The sequence below is a fragment of the Rhea pennata genome, chromosome 3, assembly GCF_028389875.1.
Source record: "Rhea pennata isolate bPtePen1 chromosome 3, bPtePen1.pri, whole genome shotgun sequence".
Classification (NCBI taxonomy): Eukaryota; Metazoa; Chordata; class Aves; order Rheiformes; family Rheidae; genus Rhea; species Rhea pennata.
Window position 1 is genome coordinate 4962538 of NC_084665.1, and position 12062 is coordinate 4974599.

The 12062-nt window shown below is 49.9% G+C and overlaps 1 protein-coding gene across 3 annotated transcripts in view; it reads left to right on the top strand.

The window, feature by feature from the left end:
* SPRED2 (sprouty related EVH1 domain containing 2) overlaps positions 1-6527 on the top strand; it is a 57201-nt gene extending 50674 nt beyond the window's left edge. For all 3 annotated transcript variants that reach the window (XM_062571416.1, XM_062571417.1, XM_062571418.1), the window contains 2 exons: positions 2376-2525; positions 3136-6527. In XM_062571416.1, coding sequence (XP_062427400.1) covers positions 2376-2525; positions 3136-3786 — 801 coding nt within the window. In that variant the 3' untranslated portion in view covers positions 3787-6527. The remainder of the gene's footprint in view (positions 1-2375; positions 2526-3135) is intronic.
* Positions 6528-12062: the final 5535 nt, after the last annotated feature.

Genomic DNA, 12062 nt, shown 5'->3' on the forward strand with positions numbered 1-12062 from the left:
TAGTTATCCAGAAGCCACCGCGTGCCTTTCGTTGTCCCGGCCCTTGCTCCGCGGGCTGTGCCGCGGTGGAAATGTCCTCACCGAGACGGGGCAGAGGGGGACAGAAGTGCGGACGGTGGTCGGGATCGGAGGTGCACCGCGGGGGTGTGCCGTGCCTTGGTGGTGGTCTCTGGGGTGCTGCTGCTGCTCTGATCTGCAGCAGCTGCCTCAGAGTGTATCGCTGTAGGAGTCAGATCGAGGTGCTTTCCTCTCTTGCCTCACTTCATGCTGTGCTGATTATTATTATTATTTTACCATCCATTTCCGCAGCATCATGAGATTCTTGAGCAAATTTTAGGGCCAGCTTTCATTTATTCCTGCTGTGAATAACTCGGTCACATCAGAAAACCTTGTCGCCTCCCTGTTCACCCTCTGCACAGATCATTTCTGCATAGGTTGACCAGCAGAGGTGTAGGTCCAGGGGATCCGGTGGTAACTTGCTGTTTGGAAAGAGGGGGCGTTTCCATCCTTTTCTATTCCAGTCTTTCAACCACGCATTCCTGTGCAGTGCGAGCCATCTGTTGTCTCCTAGAGAAGCTTGCAGCTTTGATGATGAACCCTGCTGGGAAATAGCCGTGCTCGTCTCAGCTCTCAGTCAGCAAGGTGTCCCCGCAGAGACTTGATTTTTCAACCAGTTGCTTTTAGCGTTATGGACCAGGAGGCAGCGTTAACTAGTTTACAGCAGAGCAAACAGAGACCTGGTCTTGGACAGCTTTCCTTCTACCTTCCTGGGCGCTCACAGAAGTGTTTGTGTTGGCAAGGCGCCCCGCTAATCTGAGGACATTGAATGTGTAAATGAAGCCATTTTTAATAAGGTTAAAGCGGAGGCCTGGGCTGCAGCCTCTCTGGTATGCTGCAAACAGGTTTCGTAGCTGTGCTGACACATGTTGGGGAGAGGACTTGGTCGCCCTGCCGGGTCTGGAGGAGAGCGAGGTGGGGAAGCAAGCTGTGCACGTCAGGATCGAGCAAGGTGAAAATCGCTGCAGCCACTTCTGCCAATTACCTCTTGCAGAAGTACTGCACTTTTATTTTGAAATGTTCCCAAAATGTGCGAGATACTGTAAGAACTGAAGTTACAGGCACAAGGGTTAGTTGAAAAGTCTTTAAACTCAGGATGTGAAATGCTTATGTCTAATAAGTTATGAAGGCTGGGTTGGTGAAACCCAAAGGTCCGAATGCCAGTGCCATTTACACTTCGTCGGTGGCGTTCATGTCTGTCTTAAGAGGTGTTCTGCTTCTTGAGTGCTTAGCCTTGGTCAGAGAAAACGCATGCATGGAAAGTCTGTTTGCAGTCATCCTGCCGCTTATGCTCTTCAGCTAACCCAGCCTGATCTCACATCATCCTGCAAATCTGCTTTTGACAAAATAAGGTGGGAGTTGAGCGCTTTTGAGTGCCGTATGTTTCGGGTTGTAAGGTGTTGAGGTGTGTTTCCCTTTGGATGGAGTCGTGCAAAGCTCTTGCATTCTTGGGGTAAAAGATGTGTCTGGTGCAATTCACTGGAAAATAATACTTATAGACTGCATTCTTGACAAGGAGAGAAAGTTTTTCGGGTAAAAGTAGTATTCTAATAAGGGAAATAAATATATTTTGAAGCTGCGGGTACTGGCAGTGGCATATTAATACATGATATTTCACCCTTTTGCGATTGTTGTTGGGTAATGACATAACTAAATCGCCTGAAGAAAATAAGGACTGTGAGCTAGGAATGTATAACAAGACAAGAAGTAACACACATTGCACGTTAGAGATTAGTGACCAAGCGAGAAGAAAAAAAATGTAAGCTTTAAAGGAAAGTTGGATGTTTAAGTAGCTTGTGATGAATTGGAATTCAGCGAGTGTTTGGAGAAGAGCATGAGAAGACGTTTTTGACTTAGTGGGACTCCCGCAGGTTAATAAAATTAGCAGAGTTTTTTCAGCCTGGGTGACTAGTGGATTCTGCCTGAGCGTGCCCGCACGGCTGACATGATTGCATCATTTTAAGGAGTTTAACTTCGCTGTTTGGATGTAGCATCCAGCGTGAGCGTTCGCCTGCCTGCAGTGCCCAGGACAGCAAATACCGTGCCAGGCGAATGCAAGTGGTGTGAGCGCATATGTCACTGGCTAGCTATGCCGTATTTTATTTTTCCATGTGTGTGGCAACGGGTTTTATGGCCTGGCAACAGATCTGCCTCTTTCAAGAATTTTATGGGAAGCTTTACGAAGCTGCTTGCTCTGAGGTGTTGCCAATATTGCAGGTGTGTGCGAAGTCAGTGAGTGGCAAAACATCTCTTTTAATGCCGTGTGCGATAACAGCTGCAGGTGTGACAATTTTTTCCCCCCTTTCCATTGAAAACAGTATGCTACAGATAGTTCCTCGAACTCCTCCCAGAAAAGGGAACAGCCTGTGCGAACGCTGGCTTCTCCGACATCCTGCGAACATCGAAGAATTTGCACTCGTAGCCACCTTCACGACCATTATAGCTCTGACCACTACCATCTCGAACAAGTAAGCTTTCTTTTTGCTCTTACCACTGGAAGGGCTGCATCCGTCGTAGCTCAGGCTGTGAAAGCTTTGTCCCCACGACATCCTTCAGAAGATCCCCTGCCTTCCTCCCCTGCTCCTTCTCTGTTAGCTTTAAAAGGCTTCTAGTTATTGAAAAAATAAATAAAAGTTTACGCTGGGATTTAATGTTACCTTGTACTACTTGCCAGCAGGCTGTCGTAGCTCTGTGGTAGGCACACGCCTTCTTGAGCCAAAGACTGGAGCTCGGTGATGATGCCCAGGAATTGGTGACTACCTTGTACCTGGGTGGTGACTATTGCTCTGGGACTATTTTCTTTCAGAAGGTTGAAATATGGGGAAGAGCAGAACTTTTACCCTGCTACTGCAGAAAGTGAGGCACTCGGTGAAGTTGCACTGATTCACTAGTTTTCTTAGTTGCAGCAAAATAAAGTGAATACAAACAAAAAAGGACAAAACCATTAAATATGAGCTTTTTTATTAAGCAGTTTTAAAAATACTGAGGAGAAGGTGATGAAAAAGTGTCATATATCTCCAATGTAATAACTGATAGTCTGTTTTCTCCCTCCTTTCCCCCGCCACCCCGCTTCCACAGTCAGTACCGCGGTCCTATCGGCACGTCAACTTCCCAGATGACGATGAGGAGATCGTGCGCATCAATCCTCGGGAAAAGATTTGGATGACCGGCTATGAGGACTATCGCCATGCCCCAACGCGAGGAAAGAACTTTGATCCTGACGACATGGACTCCTACGTACGTTTTGCCAAAAGCGAGGCCTCCAAACACGAATACACTTACCCCTACATAGACAACTCAGACTTTGACCTGGGTGAAGATATCAAGGGTGCTGTGATAAAGACTCAACCTGTCAAATTCAAAGCCAGGCGGAAGGAGGATGGCGAGCGATCACGCTGCGTGTACTGCAGGGACATGTTCAACCACGAGGAGAACAAACGGGGCCAATGCCAGGATGCTCCGGACCGCGTCAAGACTTGCATCCATCGAGTGAGCTGTATGTGGTGCGCGGACACTATGCTCTATCACTGTATGTCCGACCCAGAAGGAGACTATACGGATCCTTGCTCGTGTGACACCAGTGATGAAATGTTTTGCCTCCGGTGGATGGCCCTTATCGCCTTGTCTTTCATCGCTCCATGTATGTGCTGTTACTTGCCGCTTCGGGCTTGTTACCACTGTGGGGTCATGTGCAGGTGCTGTGGTGGAAAACACAAAGCTGCTGGATGACTACGGATGAGTTGCAAGCGTTATGTTTTTCCTGTAGTTCAAGGAACACGTTGGTTTGGGAGCATCGAGATCACTTACTTTGATGCAGCCACTGTGCCCAACAGCATCCAGAAACCACCGGTTTGGATCACTTTGCCTTTGGTCGCCGGGGGCTCACACTGCATTGATTTGCTCATCAAGTGTTCTAACTAACTAATCTACAGCATAGACTTTTGTATTATTACTCTGTAATCAAACAGACTGTCATGTACATGTTTATATTATTTTTTTTTTTCCAGTTAAAATGAGTTTGAGGAAAGAACTGCTTGCAATGGTGGTGGATTGTAGAACATCTCCAGGTGGTGTCCGTCTTGCCTCCGCTTGTGCAGCACCATCGCTGTGTCAGCGAGCTCGGCATCTCTAGAAGCGGGGTGGTGTCGCAGAACGAAATCACGCTTGGAAGATAGTGTAACTTGCAGTCAAGTTACTGTGTGTATAGAAGGCGTGCTAGTAACAAACTTGTACCACAACACAGTATTTCTGTCACCGGTTTTCTTCTCCCCCCCTTTCTTTTTTTTTGTCCTGTTTTCAAGCCAGAATAGCCATCTAAGCTGCAGTTTTTCTCTTAGAGTCCATCGTCATTTCCTTCAGCAAACATCTTAAATTATTGCTCTGTTCTTAAACAGAAAGCAGGGCTCAGTTCCGTAGTCACGTAACCATTGAGAACCTGGTAGTTCTCCTTACCTGTAATCATTTCAGACCACTACTTGAAAGGGAAGCGTAAGTTTTAGGGTGTTTTTCCCTAAATACCATTGAAAAAAATCTGTATCTCCAGAGTTCTGCCAAAAAGAGGGGAACGTCTTCATTAGCCAGCCATGTAATGATTTGAGAATAAAACACTAAGATGGTAGAGGGGTGACATCGTCATGATGCGAGGAGTGATTTACCAATGCAACCTCAAGAGCACTGTTATAATCCGTGGCAGTTCTGGGGAAATGCTGCATTAAGTGGTGGGTTGTCAGGAAAAAAGAGTTTGTTTATGTATGTCGTGTGTGTAGCACACGAGCGTGAGAACGTAGCGCATTCGCAGCAGGAGCTACATTTAGCATTTCTGAGCAGGTATTTTAAATGGAAAGCCAGGATGTTCACCACCACTTTAATTCCCTGATTTACAGTCCCGGTCCTCCAGATGCCTACGTGCGTCTCAACTTCTTGCATGTGTAACCACCGTTTCTGTGATCCTGCGCGTTGGATTAAGCATGAGTCTTCGCAGGAACCAGAGCAAAGTGTTGCCCTCGCTTTCCCCTCCCCAGTTCACCACCCAGCTTTATCAAGTGGATGCCTAAGGTGCATACAGCGGGATAAAAATACTTTAATTTTTCTTTTTTTTTAATGTCATGTCGTCTTGTGTACAAGGCTTGTAATTAGCTGGAAAAAGAGTATTTTTCTAATATATTACAAGGAATAGCCAAATAATTTTTATTAAAAAAAAATGATTTAGCGCAGTGAGCTCTAACTAGCATAGTACAATCTGAATCCTTTGAGGCAGCTAGGGATTGGCTTGTCCAAGCTGGCACTGCTGTTCCTGCCATAATTTCTTTCTGCAGTAAATTGCCAGTGGGTGCATGTCCTTTCCCTCCCTCTATTGCACATTGACATCAGTCTTAAAAGAGAGGTTTTTTGGGTTTCTTTCTTTTTTCTTCCTTTTTTTTTTCGCCAAATAAGTGTAAGGAATGCTTGCCATCGTTCTCGGTGGAACGTCCCGACAGTTCCTCTGAGAGTTAATCACAGCTTTTTAGTAAACCGTGATTTAAGTATGCAACGTGCTTACACCCCATAGAGTTTGGTAGGCTTAATTTGTAGCAGTCACTGGGGGTTTTTTGGTTGGGAAGGGAAAAAAAAAAAGGAATGCTAATGGAAAAGGGATGGAGTGTTACACTCTTGGTGATATGTCTGGGTTTGCCGAATGGAATATAAATATTTTGTGCCTAATAGCAGTTGACAAATCTCTCAATGGTGTCTAGTAAACATCAAGCCAGCCTCAAAAGAACTATAATGGAACAACCTTTTCCTTTTGCTTCTGTTCTCAAAGTTGTTTCATATAAACAAATATCTGTAAGATCTTCTCTCTATAAAGCACAACACTACAAAAAGATCTTGCAGCTTTTTGTCCAGTCCTGAAGTGCCCCTATTTATTTAAGTAAAGTAGACATACTCCAAGCCTTTCTGTATGTCTGAAAATAAAAAAATTTTTAAAGCCCTCTTTTTTTTTTCCTCCTTCTTCTCCTCTGGGGTTTTTGTATTACTTGTAGATTTTGCTGCGTGTGTTATTTGGTTTGTGAAGGCAGTGGTGTAAGGGCACAATGCTAGAAATGGGTGTTTTCTGTAAATATTTCTCCTTACTTTCCACACTGCTGCTGAACAGTGTGTAGCGGTCTCCCAGTCAGCTTTGCAATACTGACATCAATCATTTGAGAGAAATTATTCAGATTTTATTTTTGTATCTGTGGTAACAAAACATTAACCAAATTTTTTTTTTCTGTTGTGGGAAATTTTTTTCAAGCTATTGCTCACATTAACAAATTAAAGTGCCTGAAGCCTCATCATTATTGTATCTATATACTAAAAGTTAAAACCCTGTTGTATTGATTTTTATAAGCCTTTTTACCTCCGTGTAAAAAAAAATATATATATACAAGTGTATGATGTACATTTTAGTTCTTAACTTCTTTTTTTATTGTTTCTAATATGTATGATCAGTGTAGCTATTGCTTTAAAAAATGTACCATGTAAATATAAATACATCATATCGAAACGACGCCGCCGACGTCATTATTTGCCGACGGGGAAAAGGAGGAGGGGAAGCGAAACCCGCCTGGCAAATCCGGGGCGGGTGGGTGGGGTTCTTTTTTTGGAGAAGCAGCAGCTGGTTACGTCCAGCTCCAGCATCCCGGCGCTCGGGCGCTCCTGGCACGTGCCGCAGCATTGCCGTCCCGCGCCGTTCCCGCCCGGAGAAGCCCGGTCCGGAGCAGCCGGACGCCGGTGAGGTCCCGGCGCTCCGGCCTCCTGGCAGCGCTGATGAAAGCCGAGTTGGAAAGTGCAACCTGCGCCCGCGTTCTGCAGAAGTTCTGGCCGAGACGCGAAGGAAAGAGCTTTTCTTTCCTTCGTGCGCGCAGCCCGAAGGAGCCGCACGCTGCTGGTTTCATCCCAGGTGCTGAGAACCGTGTCTGAGCAGGGCAAACCGCCGGGGTTTTGAGCTTGTTTCAGAGAAACTCTCGTAGCTGAGAAAGCCGGGCCGAACGCGGGCGCAGGACAGCCGCTCCGTCCGGATGTGAAGTACGAGCAGCGACACCAGCTGCTTTCCTTTCGGGGGCCCCACGCTGCCGGGGTGACGTGGGAAGCCCAGAAATGGGGTTTGTTACCCTCCCCGGTGCCCCAGCTCCCCAGGTCGCTCTTTGAGGAGCTGCACGTGACCTTGGAGCCACTTTGTGCGCGAGAGCATCCCGCCGGCGGCTCTGCTTGGACCTTCTCAAACCAGCTGGGAGACGACAAAGGGGTTCGAGGAGGAGTAAGGTGCTTCGACTTCAAACCCAAAGCTGGCAGGGACAGCGCCTGGGGTGCTGGTCTCTCATTCCTGGCAGCTTGCTGGCTTCCCAGTGGAGTCTTTCAACTGTTAGGCTGAATTTCCCACCAAGGACGTGCAAAGGCACCGGTGCGATACCATCCGTGAGGAAAAGGGCCCGCAGCAAAGCCGCCTCCCCGATGGGCCTGTCCTCTCAAACCCACTCCCACCCCGACGTCCCTAAGAGCTGGCACCGTCGGAGCTCGGTCTACGGCCACGGTCCTGCAGGAAGCGGTCGCAAAGCTACGGCACGGCGCGATGTCTAAGAAGCTGGTCCTGCTGGGGATGTGAGCACAAGCTACGATGAACATTTTCCACTCTGGGTGCCTAACATCTCTCATTACTAGGAGTATCTTTCCAGCTATGAAATTAAATTAGTCGCTGGAAAGTCGATGATTGCAAGAGGTTTTTCCCTAGGTTCTTGCGCAACGAGAAAGGTCCCTGGGCTCCAAAAGGCTTAAGATGTCCGAGTCTTGCTGCAACCCGAAGGGCACAGCCCGCGGACTTCATAAATTAGCACATCTGGATAACGACACATCAGCTCCACAAGCCTCTGAAATAGGATCGCCTGTAACGCCCACCGCTGGCTAACGAAGGCCTGGTTGGCTTTGGCTTCACCAAACTAAGCAGCACAAACTTGCCGGTAGTTACACAGGGGATTTCCCAAACGGCGGTGGAAAGCAGCCCTGATTCCAGAAGAAATGTGCATCTTTTCATGCTGGTATCTGAACCAAAGCCATGGCTCAGGGGAGCCTGCTGCTAGGAGCAGATGCCGCTCAGATGTGGGTCCCGGCGGCCGAGGGCTGCAGACAGGCTCCTGCTGGAGTCGCTGAGCGGCAGTCGCTGGGACCCGTCCTGCGTTCCTTCGCAGGTTTGAGTCCAGCTTAGGGAAACGTTGCCTGGCAGTTTCGGGCTTACACATTGCTCAGCTTCGTGTAAGCCATAGTTTGCGCAACAGCTCTTTTAAAAAGAAGTTGGCCTCAAAACGCCCTTTCGTGTCGGAGAGGAGCGCCGCGGCGCCCTGGCTGGGGTCCAGCAGCTTGCCTTGGGTGCGCAAGCGGGCGGCAGAGGTCTGCTCGCGACGGCCCCTGAACCAGGAGCCCTTTTAGAGCCGATAAAGCCAAGCCGCTTTGCCTTGATTTTGCTGTGGGCTAAATGCGTACGAAGAGGGCCCCTTCCTTTTTGACCCTTTAGTCTCATCTGGCTCGACCGTACGAGCTTCCAGGCCGAGACGCCCGTGGTTGCACGTTGCCTAGTGGGATGGGGACCCCGATCGCGGCGGTAAACACCAGCTTTCGGCAGCTCCTCCCACGTCGGTGAACCAGGGCGCTCGCAGGCACCTAGCAGATAACCCACAGCTCCACCTGCAAGCCACTCTGGCGGATGGAGCCGGAGGTTGATTAGGAGCAGCTAAAGCGCGGTGGCTTCGGCCGAGCGCTGAAGACCGAGGGAGCCTCCCGCGCCCGGCTGCTCCTCCGGGCTGGGGGCTTTGCACAGTTCCCGGGCGGCTGCAGGTTGAGCTATTCATCGCGGTCGACACATGCCAAGTCGTCGGGGTCGGAAACCGGGAGCCTAAGATTTCGCAAAGCTGCTTCTGCACATAAAGACTATTCAAACCCCACCACGACAGGCGAAAGACCACCACCACCACTGCGAGGAGCGGACACCGGTGCGTTGACCTGCCTGCGGTGGGGCCGCGGCGGAGCCAACCTGCGTTAGTCCCCTTAAGTGCGAGGGGCAGCAGTGAACCTCTTTGGGCCGGAGCAGGCTCCGGCCGCCCTCTGCGAGGACCGGGCTGAAGCCCCAGCGCGCGGCTGCCTCCCCGCACGGGTACCCGTCCCGGCAGCCCCCGCGGCGCGGGCCGAGCTCCACCGGCTTCCCAGGAGCCTCCCGGCGCCCCGAGCTCCGACCCGCTCCCGGGGGCCGCGGCGGGCGCAAACAGCACCGAGGCCGAGGAGAAGCCAGGCTGAAAGCCACCGCCGTCTCCTGCGGCCTCTGGCCACGTTCGGGCTGCTCCGGCCCAGTGCAGCCCTTAAAACACGACGAGCTGCCCTGAAGGTACGGCAACGTGAGCCTGCTCGTGCCTGCCGCTGCCCGAGGATGGCCTCGCTCTCAGAGGGCTTTTCTCTAATGTTAGCTGGAACTCCAACAGATCCCTGCAGCATTTCCTTTTTTAATTTTGCCTTTTTTTTTTTTTTTTTTTTTTGCTCCCACCGAGTCGTGCCCATCTCACCCGCTTCCTCAAGGCTCTTTTTTTGTCTTTCCTCCAGGATTTCCTTCCTTCCTTCCTCGGGGCGCCCTCGGAGAGCTCGCTTTCGCGCTCCCCTTGCAAAAGGCGCGGGGAGATGAAGGATGGCTGGGGAATCGCACGGCTTGAAGCAGCCCACTCTTGGCCTAAAGCGGGAGCAGTCTCTAGCGGTACCATCGCGCATCCAAGCAGGCTGGGGTTAAACGGTTTCCTCAGCTTTTCTCCCTCAATCAGTTTGGATATTCTTGGCAAGCTCCCTTACTGTGCATGGTGGGCAGCTGCGATTCGAGCGGGGGTATTTCCCCCCCCCTTCTGCTGTCCCAGTCTTCCTGCCTCGTGCAGATGTGATCCTTTCCCTCTGTCTGCCTAACAGCTAATTATTTTACCAGATGAGCCAACAGCCTGAAGAAAACAGGCCACGCGTATTCCTGAAAGCAACAACCGGGCTACAACGCAAGGGGGAAGGGAGGAGGAAAGAGAAGAAAGAGGAGTCATTTCCTCCTGAGCCACTCCGCTCCTTAGCAAAGCCTCCAGGAATAGAAAGCAGCCTGTTTCACAAGGCACAAACCTACCTCCCAAGTTCGTACCCACCTTTTACAGCAGAAATCCGCCGGGGCACCGTGGCTGCGGGGAAAGTCGGAGCCAGCCGTCTCCAGCGTAAAGCTACACGGTCGTGCTGGAAAACGAAATTAGAGCCTAGGGTGCTGTTCGCTGGCGGGTTACAAAAAGCCGAGGACCTTATTAGAAAGGGTCCTTACAAAAGCAGAGGACCTTATCTCATCAGGGAAAATGCTTTGGGTTTTTCCACAGGCGGTGCCGCTCCTCGGTGGTACTGGAATGCCCCAAAACAGCGTCGATCCAAGGCCTTTCCCCAGCCCCTCACGTTCACACCAAGGGATATGCGCTCCAGATATATTCTCTTTAAAAGCAAGCTGCTGAACATCAACATCACCCTTAGCCCACTGAAGGCGAACGGGGCCAGTATCAGCTGCCTTCCCGGGGAACCAGGAGCGAGTGAATCCTCCTTAATTTTGGGTCGCCTCTTTGTCACGAGGAATACCCAGGTTACGTGCCTGCAGGCAAAGTCTCCTCTCCTAGGAGCGTGGACCCCCCAGGGAGCTCGGAGCGCCCGGGCGTGCAGAGCCGCCTTCCCACTGAACTGCCTCGACCGCCTCGCGAGGAGCACGCCAAGGAAGAGCCACACGGACGCATCCTTAGATGCCATTTTAAAACCGGGTAACAATTTAATTAGTTGTCCACCCTGCGGTGCTGGAAGTTCCTGTGTAATTAGGTAACGAGCAATTCTCACAGAGCATTTTGTTCCCCCGTGGTGCATGGGTTCCAGCACTGACCGTGTTTCAAAGGCTCCAGGTAACACTGTTCCTGTAAGACTACCAGAAGCTCTTCTCACCCCATTTACAGGAAGACTTTCTTGCAGAGGACAAGCTACCAGCACGCCAGCTATATTGGCACTACCCAGTGCTAATATAAATCCCACCAGCTTTTACTGGACTTTGCCACATGGCAGTTCCAAGTAACGTCGACACCCACTACAACGGGAAAACCCTAAAAGATCCCCCAGATTTTGTGGTTGGGCACTTCCCCGAATGCTGCGCTCCATGTCTTTACCACCACCCTTGTCTTTCCTGTTTCAGCTGCAAAAGCCAGCGCCTGGGCTACACGGACTGGTTTAGAAAGCAAAGTCATCGGACAGCACGGAGGGAGAGGTTAGGAATCACCCCCAGAAGCACTGCTGTGCTAAGAAAGTGCCTGACACAAGTCAGGACTTACAGAATGCACTCGTGTTGAGGTCAGCAACTGGCAATTAATTAATTCATTAAAATATCTGGAGAGATTTCAAATGGGCACATGGTGAGAAGATGAGTGCAAGAGGAGGATTTTGAAACCACTTAAGCTTTAGGGCAAACAAAAGCCAGATGGGAGATGGGTGCGGTGATGAAAAGGTGTAGGCAAGGGGCCCATATCTGTCATTATTCCTGCAGCTACAATTTAATTACCATTCCTAGGCTTTGGGGAACAGAGATTAAAAAGAAAAAAAAAGAAAAGAAAAACAAAGGGGAAGGAGCACCAATTCTGTGGTTGGAAGATGCCCCATAGCATCATCCTAAATTTCTGTTAAAAGATCCTTAGCGCACATTACTCATAGCCCAGAATAGAAACTGTTTCCCTAATCTTCAGCTTTTAGGATTCCTTTGAAAGGGGGGAAAAAACTGAGAATCATTCGTAAGGCTCCTCCCTGAACTTCTCTTTCCTTCAGCAACACCACCGCCATTCAAGAGCTCAGCATCGGATACACCGCAGGTAACAAACCCCTCTCCAGCTGTCAGACTGACAGGCAGACGTGCATTACAAGCTTGTTGTTGTGCAGTTTTCAGCTGGGACCATGGGCTGTCACAACAGGTTATG